The 19,608-nt window shown below is 35.6% G+C and overlaps 1 protein-coding gene across 1 annotated transcript in view; it reads right to left on the reverse strand.

Moving 5' to 3' along the window:
- The window catches only part of TRAPPC9 (trafficking protein particle complex subunit 9), a 418,319-nt gene that overhangs the window by 221,041 nt on the left and 177,670 nt on the right, over positions 1-19,608 (reverse strand). Inside the window, exons 19-20 of the mRNA XM_054385350.1 lie at positions 15,990-16,143; positions 7,512-7,602 (exon numbers count right to left, since the gene is read on the reverse strand). Coding sequence (XP_054241325.1) covers positions 7,512-7,602; positions 15,990-16,143 — 245 coding nt within the window. The remainder of the gene's footprint in view (positions 1-7,511; positions 7,603-15,989; positions 16,144-19,608) is intronic.

Below are 19,608 nucleotides of genomic sequence, written 5' to 3' on the forward strand. Positions count from 1 at the left end.
TTCCAAGCATATGCATGCTTTTTTTCAAGTGAAATAAACCAAAAGCTGAAAAATGTCAGAAGCCAGATAAGGAAAGCTCAGCATACGTATCCCGGAACAAGGCCTCTCTTCCTGCTTACCTGTTGAACCTGTCCCTCCACTACAATCAGCATATTTTCCATTTCTCATTCTCTACACATTTAACTGTACAATTCATTGAATTTGCTGGGCAATTAAAATCCTACCTGATCAAAGCATCTTTCTTTCCTATCTTCTTAACATATACATCTTCTGATCTTTGTTCCTTTTTTATTAACTGTCCACAAGCTGAATCATATTTTAAAAACTTTTTATTCAAATGCTATCTTCTGTGCCCAATCAAAGTTATAGACATCTATTTCTCTGCAGATTCGGAGATACTTTTTACCAACTGTGTTACAAGGCAGGTATTTGTCTTTTTGGTTTTATTCTTTACAATTATCTTCACAGCTCTTTTTGAAGGTGTAACCCATTTTCATTATTATTTCCATAGATTTTCATTTTTTAATTTAGATGTTCAGTTAATCTATTACTCAATTTACTTCTAACAATACCTAGGAAATAAAATACCTTACATAACTGTGTCATGATTTATCATCCTTACGGTGTTCCTCAATCACTTGTTATGCCTTAACAGAAACACTGCAAGAAATACTGCTCTAAAGAAGTAAACTATGTATAGCTTTTTTTCTTTTTTTTTTCTTTACAAATGCAATGGTTTTGCAAGTGGAATACTGAAAACACAGTCACTCACTCAGTGTAACAATGTGTATTAGCTACATGTGCCTGAATCAAGCTTGAACGAGTTAATTTTCTGCTACCACAATGTCTTGTTTATTTTTCTCTTTTTCGTACCTGATGTAAACAACATTTTTGTGGTACTTTCTTCTCTACCAGTATTTCTGCTGCAGGATTGTGGTGAAAACCTTAATGGTCTTTAAAAGATCTAGACTGCACTTACTAACAGTTGAAATAGTGAACACAGAACTCATCTGCCAGATTCATTCAACTTTTGAGAACTGATCTAATTTTCTTCAGTGTAGCATCTCCATAACATAAACAACAGTAAGTCCTTATTCCTAGATCACCTCCAAAACTTTACTTTTTCCTGTTCTGGTTTGATCTGAGCTCTTCTGTAAGAAGTTTCCCATGGGAGGTTTCATTAGAGACTTGGCCAAATGTCACCTTTCTTCACAGCTGAATTACACTGGTAGCTCAGAGTAACACTTAATCAAATGCTTCCTTAACACTTAATCAAATGCTTGTAAGAAATACAGAGAGAGACTGTTCTGGTTTGAGCTAGAATGGAACTAATTCTGTTCAGTGCTTTTACTTTTCAGCTCAGACTTTTCTAAGTTACTGCACTTTCTAAGTTAACAGCATATATTTCTTAGAGACTGGCTTCTAGAAGTGGTAACACTTGGTGTTTCTAATTACTACAAGGACTGGTATGCAGAAAGGTTCTTGCTTATACTTGCTCCTATGAAGACCAAGGTCATTGCTAAAATCTGTGCACCACATTGGGTGCCACAAATTAAAGGTCTCACCTATGGGAAGGAGCAGATGGGACAGATGACTCTAAACTGACCAGCAAGGAATTCCATTCCATATATGTCACATTTGGTACAATGCTGAGGGATTACTACAGTCAAGCTTGCTTTCTTAATTGTTAGCATCCAAGGACGACTCTACCTGTTCTGACTTCGATCCCAATCCATGCATTCCTGAATTCAGTTCCAAAATCCAGCCAGTGAATGCAGCTCCAGTCTGCCCTCAGTACCTACCCAGAGCACCAGTAATGATGGTGATGTAATTGCCATCAGAGGAGTTGGGTACAATATTGATTTATTTGCATATATTTCATTTTATTGTTATTGTTTCATTACAGCTGTTTTAGTTTTCTTTTCCAGTCTGTAAGTCTTTCATTATTCCCTTTCTCTGCCCCTTTGGAAAGGCAGAAGGCTTAATAGAAAGTGTTTGCCTAGTGGGTGGCTGTCCCAGCCCTAACACTTGACAGGGGCTTCTGACAAACACCTGTAGTGACATGACAAGGGCAAAGATTTTAAACTGCTTTCCTTTTTTTTTTTTTCCTCTAGCAAAAATCACTAACAATTCAGACTGATTAAACTGGTCCTTAACCAACACTTGAACAACTCCATTACTATTTAACACTCCCTTTTCCTTCCTGCTTCTTCTCACTGCTTTGTTAGAAATGCTGGACCGGCAGCTTCAGCTACCAGCTCTGTCAGAATCTGATAGGAAGTAACAAGTGACACTCCACCCAACCTGTCTCAAGCTATCTGTCTTCACATAAGAGGTTTTGTTAATTGATTTTCACTTTAAGATGCCCTCTTTATTCATAGCATCTTTTCTTTGAAATCACTACTGTCCAAGTATGTCTGAAATAATTTCTCTACATGTTTCCCCTTTAAGTTTAGGGTAATGAAGGCTTCATTAGGAATTAGAAACAACAGCTGACTTAAAAAATACCACACAATAGCATGTTTTGACATGCAAGAACATTCTTCATGTGCCAGATGCCCTAGTTTTATCAAGTTAGTCCATTTTTTCAATTTACTACCCTAGCCCCCTAACACTTCCCAGTAGCTAAAGCATGTTGCTTGTTTAACACTGCCAAAATATCCTACAAAACAGCCCGCACACAAGCTGTTAAGATATGAAAGTGTTCCCACCTCTCTCGTATCTTAAAAATATAAATGAAAAACCTGAAGATTTTTCTAAATGGATGAGAAAGGTTGGTCACCTAGTAAAAAGTAAAATCCATTTACAACCACATTGTTTCTCCATTTCAGTCTTCCTACAAATCAGACACTGATTCTTCACCTTATAGACAGCTTAGGTTTGAGATTTTCTGTCGAATGCTTGGTTTCATCTTTCCAATGATGATAATGGCCAGACTACTGGAATTCCAAAATAGAAATAATTACAGAATAGTTTACTTTGATAAATAACATTGGTAATTTTTTTGAAGGGCAGACCTTCATACACCCTGCTAATTTCTCTGTATTTCCAGGCTTGTATCTATACAATCTTCATCCTCCTGTGGAAGACCTGTGGGGGGGGCTGATTATTAGAAGAGAAAGTAAAACTACTTCCTTACAGTTCTTATTAAGATTGTTCAAGAACAATACTGTAGGACTGACTCCACTAGAGCAAAACTGTTAAAAATTATCATGCCTGCAGAGACTGGGCTCTTTTTAACTAGGTCCTTTGGGACAATAATCTCTCAGGGTGTTAAGATGGTATCCAAAACAGACTTAGAAATGTGTCACTTTCTCATCTACTCACTGACAGACACTTTAAAATATTTTCCTCGGTATTTAGGATGCAGTGATTTGAGAGAGCTACAATTCCTAAGAGGTAAGAACGTAAATTGTGGAAAGAATTAATCATGGTTTAAGGTCAGACTGCACTGCAACATACAAAATAAAATGGGTGAGTAGTTTTAGTAAGATCCATGAAATGCATAAACAGACAAAACTGGTTCTTCCTTTGGCGCTTTCTAAAACACCAAACAAATTATCAAGATAATTTAACAGTAATAATTCTCTAAGGTGCTTTGTGAAAGGTAACCAGGTAAAACTTCCAAACAAGCTATCCAGAACCACATGCTCCTAAAACACTTCAAAATACTTTTCAATCTACCTCTCCTATTAATTCCAGCTACCTGTGAGGGACAATTGAAACCACCTTTCACTTCTGGTGGGTTGCTTTTATTGCAATACACCCACACAATGCAGGTAGACATACAATTTGTTGTGACCTTGCAAGAAAATGTCTAGCGTTCTCCAAGTAAATAATCAAGAAATAAGTTACTAACCATCACTTTTCTTAATTATGACCTGAACAGCATTCAATAGCAGTGTTGTTGGTTTTCCCTTTAATCACGTACTGGAAAACTAAACACACTGCATTGTGAAAAGGTATCCACAATTAATTTAAACAGGATAAACTGTCTTGAAATTCGTATTTATTACAAAGTAAGAAGTGATGAATGAATGAAAAAGAGTGAATGAAAAAAATATGAACGAAAGCAAAAAGCTGTTTCTGGACTTTTCCCTCAGTGAAGTTTGACAAATGTATGTTTCTTATATTATTACTGCAAATACAGTCATTAGAGTTCATATATAAACACTGATTTTCAGTTATTCACTTAGTTTCTACAGAAAGAGAAAAGTATTTGCATGATATATTAATACATTTAGGTGTCTACAATTCTAAATTCCTAAATCAAATTTCTCAAATAAACCTTCACTCTTACACATCTGAGGATCATCAGGAAAAGATGTCTTTGTGGTCTCAGGCAGTGAAGGAAGTTAAGTTCATTTTGTTTTAAGTAGGAGAATTTCAAGTTTCTGTTGTGAAATTTGTGTGCAGCACGTAAAGTGTTAGGGAACCTCTCACTTAGGAGGTACTTCTCATTTGAATGCAGAAATATCCTGAATCTGCCCTATTCTGAGTTCAACCAACAGTTTATTTCAAACTCAGACTATTTCAAGTTCAGTAACAACATTTTGTGCATAGCATTTGTAGCTATGATAATTTTGCTGTGAAATGCAGACGAGTACCATCAAACTGATAAATGTTCAGTCTCAGAATTTTGCTTGCTTGCAAAACTTAGGAACATAAATCAAACAAAAATTGAAAAAATACTGCACAGCCAGCAACTACAAATGCCTCCAGCTGATAATTTTCAAATCTAACTGTGGAACTTACACATGACTTTGAAGAGTCTTGGTTCTCCTCATTAAACTTTGCAGGGTATATTTTCTTGATTGGATGATATTAGTATATTCACCTTAAAACCACATCTACTCCTACATTTGGTTTGTTGCCCAGCAGTAAAAAGAAAATACATCATAAATTTGAGAGTACACTGAAGTTGGTAGAGTTGAACAAGATTATGTTTTTCAATTCTGTGTGATTTACTAACCAGCCTAATAGACAACTTCATTTTACAGAGATGTCCTAAATCTTAACAGCAATTTTAAAAACATATTAAGAACTCTCATTTTAGCCTTTGGCATATTTTCTATTTTATGATTCCTTATGTTTCAAATACTTTTCCCTTCCCCAGTCATTTAATTATATGAAATCACAACCAAGAGTGTTCACTAAGAGATATATTTTTTTACTCTGCAACCTTCAGAGCTGACTTCTTACTCTCACACCAAAACTCCAATACCACTTTTAATTCTACTCTTTGCCTTGCCTTTAATAAAAAAAAGAAAAAAAAGACAGGATTGTCAAATTTACATGAGAAATTATTTCAATAAGCCTTTATAATTTTAGAAATGTAATATTAACTTTAATATGAATTAAACATGCCAAATTTAAAAGGAATTTTGAAGTCCAGCTTTTATAAATTTGAACAAGTGCCAGTCATTTTTTTAATCAAAACCATGTTAAATATTCATTCATGTTTCACTGTGAGCACTTACAATAAAGTAAACCCTTCAATGTAACCATCAATACAGCAAAAGCCTCGAATTTTGCAAGTTTTCAGCCAATACATGCAAAAATTGTATTGCAGTGATAGCCAGTAGTAACAGGTTCACATTAAAACACAAGTTATTCCTAACACACAGAAAAGCAAAACTCGCACAAGGAAAGGCTGTGACCACAAAGAGTGTGATGAACAAGAGAAAAAAACCTGGCTGATACTCCAACATAACAGTAGTTTTAAAGCACCTCCTTATCCATGACATCAAAATACTAGACAAAAAATAAAATAAAAAAAAGTATTTCTGTGCAAGCAATACTTTTTGCCACCAGAACCGTCCAAAAGAAAACACCGTGTATAACTTAGAGCAAACCAAGTTATTTGGTATCTCATAGGTTCTCCCTTTCCCTCCTTTATTTAACACTGAATACTAGCATGTAGGCCACAACTCATCAAGAGCTTGTGCATCAAAAGATTTTGCAGTTATGAGGCAGAGAACATCATAGAGTTTTGTGTGGTGTTCATACATTCTGAAAACTAAAGTAACAGGGATTCTTTAAAAGAAACAAACACCAGTCTGAGAAATTACCAGCTCCACAGGGAACTAGATTGTGTTGTGTATCAGTGCTAAGTTCACGGCTTTCAGCTAGTGCATAGCTTTCAGCTAGTGCACCAAAGTGCCTACAGATATCAGCATTTAGGCAGAAATACCAGATGCAGTCATATGACTCTAAAAGCTTCTTTTAATAAGAAAATAGTGGGATTTGGCATAAAATGAAAATTGAAAGAAAACAGGAAAATAAAACAAACAAAACATCTGTTTTCACCCTTAAGGCAATCTCCCATGTAAAAGTGACAAGGAAAACATTTTAAACAGACTCCAGTCTAGAAACTTTAGGTCAATACCACTCTGCAGAACTGAGATGACTCTCAAGTGATTTGCCTGAGTTCACAACAAGAATCTGACACAAAACACTCGTTTTACTGATGAGGACCAGGGCAATCATAGCCAAAACCTGTCATACAAGCAAGTGCTACTAAATCCTTAAATCCTCTGAAGAACAGAGGCCAGGTAAGTATGAGACATGTCAGACATTTACAACAAAGAACTCCGAACCATTACCAGTTTTAATCTTCTCCCCTATAACAAAGTGCATATAAGTTTCAACATATAGTTGAGGATGGTCCACAAGCTTAAAAAACCCCAAGCATTTAAAGGGTTCACAAATACTAGTTTGGGGTTGTTTTAGTTTTCACAGTTGACATAGATAATAGTGGTGGTTCATTGTTCCTTAAAATTAGTCCTCTCAAATTGTTTAAAATAGAAAGTACAGAATTAAATCTACTTTAAAAGCTGAAGCTTTGAAACCAATTTTCTGATAAACTGGGGACTTTTTCTGAAACTTTTAACTGATATAGATGTGTTGGAGATAAAACACACCATGTTCAAAAGCCTTTGAACAAGCCTTCTTAAGAACCTCAGACAGAAGGCACATTATTACAATTCTTCAAAATCAAATTAATTCCGTATTTCACTGCTGAAATATCATTCTAAGTGCAAAATCATTAGAAACCATTCTTCCCCACTATGCAGAGTAACAACATTTTCTACACCTAAAACATCAGTAATACAAATGTCTAGACCATGATAGGAAATATAACTCAAAGTGGATTACAATTCCATATCAAAATATTTCAGAGAAATTACTTTAAAAACACTCACAGTCAAGCAAAGAGAAAATGTAAGCAGCAGCCACCTCTCCTACACACAACTAGGGCTGCAAATTACAGAAGAAAGTGCATACTCAGGTTTCATACTTACTACCATTGAACAGTGACACTGAAATACGCATCAGTTTTATATTTATCTTCAGCTAAGTAAGATATCTAATGGAAAATAAAATTCCTGGCAAATTTTCCTGTATCATAGATCGTCAGAAAATGAAAATATTACCATTCTCATGCAGCTAAAAATTGCAACTCAGTATGTCCTCTAAAAAGATCATCAATAGATTTTGATACTACTCACCCCACTGGAGAGGAGCCAACTGTAGATGCTCCAGGACCAGCTGATTAAGAATACCTTCCACACTTGCTTCCCCTTCACGCTTCAAGGAAGGGTAAATTGGAATTAAGGAAAATTTTGTTTCAAAGAGAGCATGTAGTATGTACAATTTTCATTACTGCAAATCAAAACTGCAAGCTAAAGACTCATTAAAGGTTAATGCCATGTTTAGTTTATTATGGCATGAATTGGCTAACAATAATAATTACAGTAGTTGATATAAAAAATAATTCCATTGAGTGTTAAATACAAAGATGAAAAGGTAAAATGTACTTGAACCATAGAACTACACAAAGGGAAACAAAATGGAAGCTGTAAAAATGCAGAACCTGTAATTATGTGGGGCAGGATCAGAACTCAAAATGGCAAATTAACAGCAATCTGAAAGAAAAAAAAGAAATAAAAAGGATAACATTTAAGGCAATACAAAATAGAACAAAGGGGAACTAGGATAGGTTTGAATATTGGCTTGGTGCCAGTTGTGTGGAGGTAAAGGGATGTTAGACAATGCAGAGATAGTGTCATTATCAAGGGCAAACACCATACCAGCATCACACAGAGACATAGCATGCAAGCTTCCCTTTCTATTCACTCCTGTATGAGCTCAGGAACAAGCTCAGACTGAAAGGAGAAAAAGTTAGGAAGTTTTTCTTACTCTAAGGACAGGGAAGCACTGAAGCGAACTACTGGGAAAAGCAGAAGCAGGCACATCTTCTGATTGATAATGTTCTCATCTCTGTAATTTAACGAAAAATTAACAAGTACTGCAGATAACTAATTTCTATCATAAGACACAATTTTGTAAGCTCTCCAAGAGATTTAAAAGTCTTGAAATCTCAGATCAAAATGAGATCTAACAATGAGTGACTGAGACTCAAGAGCTCAAAAAGATGATAGAGAAAAATCAATACATTATATAGCATTCTAGCAATTTTTTCTTTTTCTTTTTTTTTTTTAATACTCTCATTAAAACCACAAAAATGGCTTAAATACCTTATTTTTTCCTAAAAGGACTCCAGACGAAGAATTCATAAACCCAAGAGAGTCTGAAAGCTGTAAATGCCATTAAAGAAAAGCACCTACTTTGAAAATTGATGGCAGCAGAATATCACCTCACAAAAACATCGCTGCTGAAAAGTGAGACCCAGGGCACCAGCACAACAGAATAATTTCCATAAACTAAACTATAGGATAGAGAATACATAATTTGGATTACTTCATAGAAACAGCAGATAAATAACTCTGTTATCACATGTATGTTAGGAATATGAGAGAAAACACTAATAAAAAGGCAGTATTTAAAATAAATTTTTAAACAGAGTGGCTGCCATTAACTGTAACATTAAACTAACTTAACTGCAATTTACTTATAGCTGGCTCACAGTGGTGCCTGGAATATTACAATCTTTTACTGCTTAAAGCTCCATGGAAAGCTTAATGTCTCAGACACCATTACAAAATGACTATAAAATAGGTGATTCTCCACACTTTATCACTGGTAAATGCTATCAAAGCAGATCCATGTATTCACACAGATTCACATGGATCTACAGAGGGATCTGGAGTGGCTGGATCAATGGGCTGGGGCTAACTATATGAGATTCAACAAGGCCAAGTGCTGAGTCCTGCACTTGGGTCACAACAACCCCATGTAACACTGCAGGGTGGCTGGAAAGCTGTCTGCAAATGCAAACAACAATTTAGGAAATTCATCACGTTAGAGATGAAAAGCAACCCAAATAAAATGTCAGAGGAAAATGACAGAAAAGCTTAACTCAAGAATTTGCCTATTTTCTAAGACAAGCCTTTAGAAGCCAGTGAAAGCAAAGCTGTTGGAACAGGGGTTGCCAATACACTCTTTCATTCTTAGCTCAAAATCAAACCTTAGAAAAGACAAAAGCGTAAGATCCAGAATATAAGATTCACTGAAAAAAATTGCACAGATAAACAGAAGTACACACTGGCACAGTTAAGTCTGACCTTGTAGAATTTATGTATTTAACCAAACCTCCAAACGTTTTGCTGAAATCTCACTTGTGATTACAGACATGCTGTTCTGTAGGAGTCAAGATTGTTAAATGCCTTTGCTAACCCAGGTCTCACTTTCAACATTCACAACTTTGTTACTAACACCACATGCATCAGCCAGGCCTGAAACAGTTGAGTTCCAGATTCCAGTTGCAACTGTTCACATTTGGCAGTTCAAGATACTTTCATCTGCACAATCAAATGAGTTTCAACAAGGGCCTCAGAGCCAATCAGCCACCAGATGCTGTCCAAAAAACCCATAAAAAACAAAACCTCATTTTTCACAGTAGACACCTTTACTTCACATTTCTTTAGCAACAGGGCATATATTTTCATATTGAAAACCTGAATGACAGTCAAATGAACTAGTTATTTCCCCAAGGAAAACTCTGGGGTTTTTACAATATCTTGATTGTCTAATGTGTAGACAGGCACCCACAGTTACAGCACAGCATGTTGCCTAAAACCTAGTGCCTAAAAATACAATAGATTTTTTAAATGGTTTCTATATCCAAGTTACTCATCTTTTTTCTCTTTGCTGTGCCACATTCCGTATCTTGCATCCTTCTAAACAGATTCATTTACAATAACATATTTCTTAGTTCCTTCACATGTAAATACACGTGGAAATGCTCAATCATAAACAAATTAGCAAATGTTCATAAATAAAAATTATACAAATAAAAAACAAATTTACATGATTAATGACCATAGTCTGCTTATAGCTGCAGACTTAGTCATATTTTATGACTTGATTATTATTGTGGGACTTTATTATTAAAACAAATTACATGCAGCTATTGAGGTTTTTAAATAATAAGTTACTTTTGTAAACAATTGTTGATGCTAAGAAGCTACATGGAAATGCAATACTGCATCCATCTAAAGTACTTCTAAGGAAACCTTTACTGATGCACAAAAGTTCTACAACATGCGATACACATAACCAAATAGTCATAATTATGATCAAGATGAAGTCATCAAAAGCAGAAAATGTCAATAACAGTTATCAGTGGCTTACTGTTAAGCACAGACAGCATATCAGACGAAATGATTCTGTCTAATACACACTCATTTCAAATGAGTGATGGAGAAGATGTCAGTGCTCACAAACCTAATAAATACATGGAACCTAGGAAGACTATTTTACATGGAATTTAATGAAAAGTTCTAAGTATCATCCTGGAAGGAATCAACAAATCTATAAATGGCAGTCAGGAAAAATTATTCACTCACTTTTGCTGGGACACATGTAAAAAAATCATTCATACATTGGACACTTTTAAAGTTAGTCAAGATTAGTTCTCAGAGTAAGCACCATACATGAAATACAGCAGGTGAAGCTTTTATTCAATGACAAACCTCACCTGAAGCATTGCTTCCAACTCAGGATTCCACAAATTTAGAAAAATATAGCAACACCGCAGAACAACATCAACAATACAACTGAAAGAAAACGTGCTTTGAAAAAAGGTTGGCAATTAAGTTTAAATATAGAAAAGAAAAATCTGAGTAAGGGGCACACAGAATCCAATTTCAAAAATGTAAGAAAGCACTGCAAATGGAACAGGCTTAATATAAATCACAGAAATTCATGCTGAAGTAAGAAAAAAAAAACCCAACCACCAAGTACCAGAAAAGTTAAAAATGGAACATGCTATTTAAGGTGAGACTGGAAGTCTCATATTTTAAAAGCTGTTAGGGCTGGGTTTCTAATATTTTCAAGAAAATGACTCCAAAATGTTACAGTCTCATTTCACTGAAATAGCAATTCTTTCACAGTACATTAGAATTTACGTTTTGTTTTTTTTTTTTTTTCCTGGCTGTAATCAAACCAGGGGAGAGCAGGAGACAGTGGGAGGAAAAGGAGTTTAGTTCTCAACAGTCGCTCTCTGATCCACTCCATTTGTGGCTGCACAAATCACAGAGTAATTTACACTGAAAGGCAATTTTGGAGTCACTGTCCAAGCCTGTGCTCAAATCATGGAAAATATTGAAACTATATCAGGTTGTTCAAGGCTTCATCCAGAATTTTTCAGTATCTTTAGAGACAATTTTACAGCACTTTTGGACAGCCTTTTCCACTACTTGAGCACTCTCACTGTGAAAAGGAATTTTCCTATTACCTAACTGTAACATGGCTGTAACTTGTTACCTGGTGATATACCTTGCTTGAAGAATGAGATGTACATTGTTGACTGCTGCAACCACTGGACTTTGAGAAGATTGCCTCTGGAGGTCCATCAGCTCTTCTGGACCTCTCTGTCCCTGAGGGCAGGCTCCTGCGCAATGCAGGACCTGGTACTTGGCCTTGTTAATCCTCATACAATTGACCTTGGCCCGTCAATCCAGCCTGTCCAGGATCTTCTACAGAGCCTTTCTATCATCAAGCAGACCAATACTCCAACCCAGTTTGGTGTCATCCACAATCTTACTGAGGGTGCACTGAATACCCTCATCCAGATCACTGATAAAAATATTAAACAAGACTGGTCCCAAAATTGAGCCCTGGGGAAAACCGCTAGTTATCAGCCACCAACTGGATTTAACTCCAGTCACCACTACCATTTGGGCCTGGTCATCCAGCCAGTTCTTAACCCAGTGAAGTATCCACCCATCCAAGCCGCAAGCAGTCAGTTTCTCCAGGATGATGCTGAGGGAGATGGTGTCAAACACTTTACTATAGTCCAGGTAAACAACATCCACAGCCTTTCCCTCACCCACTAAGTTGGTCACCTTGTTATAGATGGAGATTAGATTCATCAGTCAGGACCTACCCTTCATGAACCCCTACTGACTAAGCCTGATCTACACATGTTGCATAATGGCACTCAGGATGACGTGCTTCATGACCTTCCCTGGCACTGAGGTTATACTGACAGGTTCCTTGGGTCCTTCTTCCAGCCCTTCTTGTAGATGGGCATCACATTTGCCAATCTCCAGTCAGCTGGGACCTCCCCTCTTAGCCAGGACTGCTCGTAAATGATGGAAAGTGGCTTAGTGAGCACTTCTGTCAAGTCCCTCAGTACCTTTGGGTGTACGCTATCTGGCCTCAGAGACTTGTGTATGTCTAAGTGGTGCACCAGGCCACTACTCATCTCATCTTGGATTATGGGAGCTTCATTCAGCACCCCATTCCTATCTTCCATCTTACAAGGTACAGATGGGTATCCAGAGAACAGCTGGTCTGACTAGTAAAGACAGAGGCAAAGCAGCTATTTCCTCATCCTTACCATTAAGTTCCTCCCTGCATGCAATAAAGGACAGAGATTCTCCTTAGTCACTCTTTTGTGGCTAATACATTTGTAGAAGCATTTCCTGTTCTCTTTAACAGCTGAAGCCAAATTAATTTCCATTTGGGTTTTGGCCCTTCCAATTTTCTCCCTGAACAGCCTCACAACAACTTTGTAGACCTCTCAAGTGGCCTGCCCCATAAACTCCTTTTCTCCCTAAAGTGCAACCAGATCTCTCTCTTCGGCCAGGCTGGCCTTCTTTCCTGCTGATTCATCTTTTGGCACAGAAATTCTGAAAATATTTGAATTTCTTAAGTCAATACAGATGGCACAAATCAATGGAATACTCTTAAAAGTAATTATCTATGGGGGGGCCTAACTCAGAGTGTGTAAAGATTATGAAGAGAAGTTTTGCTTGCCCTTCATCTTCTAAATGGGGAACATGAAGTTTAAGATTTTGATGATCTTTTTACTGATATCTTACAGCACTCAGTAACACAGGCAGAACTTTAGATACTTTAAAGGACACTTAGTGCTAATGCCTTGGTTCATGATTCAGAATCAACAGAGGATCCCTGAAGAAAATACAAACTGTGTTTAAAAACATTTAGAAAGCATGAAGCATAATATGAGAATATTAGCCTACTAAATGCCACATGTGCTATGTCTGTTCTAACCCTGTGTTAAAATAAAACCCAGTTGTGAAGCTGATACCAGATTTTATCTAAGATATGCTTAAAAGCAAGACAGCATATTCTTAATTTAAATGATCTCAATACACCTATAATCTCAAAGGTACACTAAATTACATTTTTCCTTAATTTTTCTTAACTGAACTGGCATGGCAGTCAGCTTGCTTATAAGAAGGTCTATCTTCCTAATAATTTTAATTCTAGATTGAATTGAATAATATGCTGTGTTGCCTTCACCTTTCGCCTTTGTCCCTCTAAAAGTATGTGAAAATACATCAAAGTTTACAATACCTTCAAAATGAAGCACTGAAAATTTCATCACTTGAAATCTTGCATATTTTAGTGGATAAAGCCATGGAAAATGGGTTTTCCATACTGGAAAATACTTCTGGCGCTCCTCAAGACATAAAGATACAACCTGAAATCCTCATCCTTTGTGAACTAATTTTGGCCCTCACAGGAGTTCCATATAACTAACTTTTCACTGCATAGACTTAGAATCTGAAGTCTTTGTTTATGGAAAGTCATGCTTTCACAGCACATAAACATGGTATCAACCAATACTGTAAGGATTTCAGGAACAGCAAGCTAAATGACACAGCCCTTCCTCTGTAAACAATGTAAGATTACTTAAAGTCTGAAGGAGTTCTCTGAAATAAACATTCCTCTTCTCATGCACATACTTAGCAGAGAAAGCTTAGCTGGAGAGTTCAAAGCAGTTCACAGATGGTAGGCACCAAAAACATCATTTGGTCTTACCATTCGAAAGACTCATGCAAGAAGAGCCTTCTCTAGTAAGAAACATAAACAAATATATCCCTTTTTATTTTTGCAAATACTTTTTATCTGTCGGCTGCATTTAGGCTGACTTCTGAAGGACACTAAGACTCATGATGCTAAGCTATCCATCCATTTCTCTGTTCATCAGCATGCCTGAAATAAACTTTGCTGACCAGTGTTAAATTGTTATGGCAGGAGGACAGATGCCTCAGAAATGAAGTTTCTCAAACTTCGCAGAAGTGAGAGGAGAAATGTTTTTGTACTGGCTCACATCTAAATGTTGCTGTAAGAAATAAAAAAGACTGACTCTAGCTGAGACATGAAATCTGGAAAAGAAAGTACACTTTTCTTCAAGACTTCTTAAGCATACTTGCAATTTGTTGCCTTCCATTAGAACAGTTTTAATTCTAGGAATAAAGACAACATTTATAACTAATCTTAAACCCACTAATACTTACACTGAAATTTACAGTCTGAATTCATGCACTGTTCTATTGGTTTTCTAAGGTACTGACTTACATATCAGCCACGACACTTTTGGTATCAACACTGGGTTTAAATACAGAACACAAAATGGATGTAAACAGTGTTGCTAAGCAACAGAAATGAATGAGGATGTATTTTTACACTCTGATAAAATTATTAACAACTATGCATTCAATTCCAGCACATGAATTCAACTATGCTATCAAAGTATATTTACATCTTTCCACAATATAAATTTTCTGAGTGAGTTCTGGTTAAATACTGACATTTTTGCACACATGAAAACCTTTCTGAAGTGTTCCTTAGGGAACCTGGACAGAACCAGGCACAGGGAATCTCATTTATGTCTCAAGTCCTGCCTTTGACTAATCTTGTGCAGCTAATTTAATAGCTACTAATGAAAAATCATTTCAGATCACTAGATAAAAGTACAATTAAAAGTATAAAAAGACATCTCTAAAGATATATCATGATTTGATTGCCACTTTTCCCTGCCACCCACTATCACATGAATTTGAAGATGATCTGAGTGAAAAATATCATTCTCCTGGAAGATGCCTGGGGGGCTGTTGAAGATAATGAAAAAGAGTATTTTTGACAAGCCAAGCACAAGATTTTTTTTAAGGAAATCATTAAATTTACAGCACACCATTGGTTTATTTTAACTTTAAACTGAATGTAATTTTTTATTGATAATCATAAGCAATATTTTACTGCATTAACAGTAATTATGAAGATTTTATGTTTAGAATGACTAAGCTATCACACAACTCCTTTCTAAGCCTTAAAAAGACCAGGCAAGATCAGATATATTACTAAATTGGTTAAAATTATTTGGAAATAAATTATGCTAATATATTTTAATTTGCTCAAATGTAATCAAATACATGAAAACTCTCAAAATCCAGATTCATATTACTGCTACTACTACTAATCATCAATCCTAACTATACTTCCTCAACTCCCTAGAAGTTGTGAAAAACACACAGGGTTTGTGGCAAGCTCAATGACTCAGAAAAAGCCATTACAGTAAGACCTAAGCACTGTCTAAATAACATACAGAACAATTAACCTTAAACAGTCTATAATTATGGTTAAGTTTCATAGTTCTAATTAATTTTCTTTTCAGTAACACTTCCATAAAGTGAGTTGAATTATGAAATAAAATATGTCACAGGGCATCTATTTATATATTTTTAAAGCAAGTATTTATGAAAGGATATAATTTTCCAACAAATATCCAGCTTGCTGTTAATCTCCAGACCTCTTGCTTGTTGTCTTTCTTCTTCCAACTGTTTTGCATTAGCAAACTGTGTCCCATCAACAGGGGATTCTGGGAAGCTCTCAAAATTGAACTTGTCCACTTGGATAGCCATACTGTAGCAGAGAGAAAAGAAAGAGAGGGGAAAAAAAACCCAGGAATTTTATTCTAACAATTTTACACATATTATTTATGCAGAAAATGCAGACCATAGTGAAACCAACTGGAAGAGGGTAAGATTTTTTGCAAATCATCAATCAACATCTTCATGCCTTTCTGAATGGTACACAAGACATTTGTTTTGCAGTTGCAACTTGTTGACTTTATTGTAGTTCTGAAAAGGTTCATCTGCCTTCACTCTTGTTACGTAAAAGCTCCTGGTATGCTTAAGACTTGGGAAAAAAGGCAACGAGAGTGGGCCAAATGCTGATGAATACACTATTTAAAGTAGTTTATTAATCCCAATCTATATACAAGTGAAGCAAAATATTACATACAAAAATGTCTCCTAAACTGAATGGTAACACACTTGAAAAGCCACATGCACTTCACTGGTTTTACGAGCCAACTTCCTGAATTGTCCTTTAAAATTTCCTTAAAAACTCAGGAAGGAAAGACAAATAACCACAGTACCAAGGTCTATATGTGCTCCTTTTCATTTTCTTTGAGAAAATCTTCCTTAAATACTTTAGAAAATACTTGCTTAATGTATCTTCATGTATTACAGGCAATACTAATTTCCTTTACCACAGTACAATTCATTGATAGCAAATGGTTAACTAATAGCTTTATTAAATGTACAGTAAGGCATAAAAGCAAATTACATTAAATATATTATGCTATAATGCATGCTAAATACTTATATGTTAAGCTAGAATCACTAATCTAATATAAAAGGGAATTTAGACCAGCTCACATCATATGAAATGTGGTTATAGCAGATCTAATATACTGTGCTGCCAAAACAGCCTTAATTTCCTGAATCGTCTGAAATAGAAAAATAATTAGGGAAGAATTAAAATATATTGCTCTTGAGATGACTTAGCCCTTAAGGAGAACAGAAGACCAAGCAACAATGGCTTTGAAAACTATCCATGATAAAACGCAAGTACAGTCTAAGGAGGGATATGAGAATAGCATTTCACAAAACCACGGGATTACTATTATTTCTTTATCTATTTTTACATATAAAGAGGGAAATATATTTTGTAAATGTTGCCAAAAGGAAAACACTAGTAACAAAAGTCAGCAAGAAAAGGCTTTGAAATCTTCCCAAACCAGAAGAGATTTTCTATGATTAGTTCTAATTTCAGAGAATCTTGACCCTAAAAGTAACTGGGAGAAAATATATGGTAATTACTAAAGCAAGGAATAAGTTTATGATGTTTAGTGTGGAAACATAAATTTGAATAGGCCCATCGTGCTTCACTCTGAGTAGCAAAATGACATCTGAGAAGCTCTTCATGTTCCCAGACTTACCTTCATCATTAAAAAGTACACATACAGCACTGAAACAAAGGTGGCACAATTACTGTTTCTATAAACTACTTCCGCAGACTGAGCCTCACATTTAAAAATCAAAAAAGGAAGAGGAATCAATATATTTCTCTGTAAGGGGTCTTTTTGTTTTGGCTATTTTTTTTCCTGCAGTAAGAGATCATTAAGAGCTCTTCATTTGACTGCAAAGACCAGCAAATGATTGGCATATAAAAAAGCTAAAATGAGCTACAAGTATATGACAGTAACTGCAGGAATGAAGGCAGAAATAAAGTAATGAACAACAACTAGATACAATCTGTAGAGTAGATTTAAAAAATATCACACCTGAAACTATGACTAAAAACATTAATTCTTACTGGCACTGAAGTGCGATTCCATTCTGCAAACACAAGTTGAGTTTCTTGAATTTTGCATGAACAATGTGTGTGGAAGACAAAGAGACACAAATGGAACTTTACAACATCATTTTTTTGTTTCCAAGATAATTTCATCACCCTGTGGCAAATGAGCAGATGCAAACCCAGTACTTGATTTCTATTACATACACAGTACTGCTGAAATCCTCACATAAATAATCACAGTTAGTTATTTACAGTCATAGTTTGACAACAAATTATCTTAGTTTCTAAACAGTAAAAAAGATTTAGAGTCCATCTCTGAACAGACCTGTAAAACAGCTCTCATCTAATTATTGTGCCACGCTTTTCTGAGTGAATAATACGCTCCTGCCTAACAATATTTAGTATGTAATTGAGGGCACTCAGATTGCATTCTTCTGTTAATAGATCATGGTCTTTTTTTGTCTTTTTTAAAATTATGTATGCATGTAAGCACTTTGTTGCACAACAGTCTAGAATAAATCCACATCAGCTCCTGGAATACAGCCTAACTTACTCTTAACAGTGGTTCATAGTATTTGAAACAACTTTTGTTAAGCTCTAAAGTATTGAAAACTTGAGTAAATATAGCTCTAGTACACAGAATAGCTATTATTTTTCCAGGTTTTAGTTGTGTTTTTATTTTTTGTGCATACTGTATTTAGAATTGTGACACCTCATGCCACATAAAAAGACACACAACTACCACCAACTACATACTTGTGAGATAGAAAGTGGCCTGAGTGAATGAGAAATGCAGAGAGAAAAATATCACACCAAACAGTATTACAAATACAGCTGTAGGCAGAAAGCAACAGAGATTTAAAAAAAATTCAAGGCTATAGCTGCACTCAGACATGACAAAATTCAACCCTAGCTCTTTTTCTTAAACATATATAACTTTTATCATCAGTATTTTGCTGCTTCTTGTGCCAAAAATATATGTATCAAGCTTTGCCTCTGGATTCTTTTATCAATAATGTTGCTCCAGTATTCATTCCTGAGCCTGTGGAATGTGTAGTAAACTGGAAGGCTTTACACAAAAATCCAAACCAAAAATAAATAAATAATCTAACCTAAATCGTTTTTAGCCAAAAAAAAGGCCACTGTATCTTCATAAGACTCCCTCCTTGAGCTCTTTTGCAGGCCAGCTTCACAGATCTTCATTGAACACAAAAACCTGATGATTGTAAATGACTTTGGTCTCGAAACATGGTAAATCAGCTTGCCTTTCTGTCCCACAGCAAGCTGGGCAGTGTTACCACACCTGTGTTTGTTGTTTTCCACGCTTCTTCTTCATTGTTTGTTGGTTTGCTGTGATATACAAGAATCTATAACAAAGGACAATTCAGACTGACATAGACATTCAGTTTATTACAAAGGGTTAGGATAGCAATGGCCCACATTCTGCAAGGGTGTCTGTATACATTGTACCGTGCCCTTCACAGTAATTACATATCAAGGGAAACATAAAAGATCTTAAAACACAGAAGTTCAAACATATACTTGCTTCAGGAAAAGGGACTAGAATTTCATTATAACCTTCTTTGCCTCATGGGTAGCTATCCAAATTTCCTGTGAGGAGGGTTTTAAATAAATCATTAGATATTTGTATAAAAAACACTGCATTATGTAAAAATATTTAATAGCCAATCCTGCAAATGCAAAACAGGTTTTGTTTCTCTCCAGCTAACCTTGCTTGTG

The sequence above is a fragment of the Indicator indicator genome, chromosome 12 (assembly GCF_027791375.1).
Source record: "Indicator indicator isolate 239-I01 chromosome 12, UM_Iind_1.1, whole genome shotgun sequence".
Classification (NCBI taxonomy): domain Eukaryota; kingdom Metazoa; phylum Chordata; class Aves; order Piciformes; family Indicatoridae; genus Indicator; species Indicator indicator.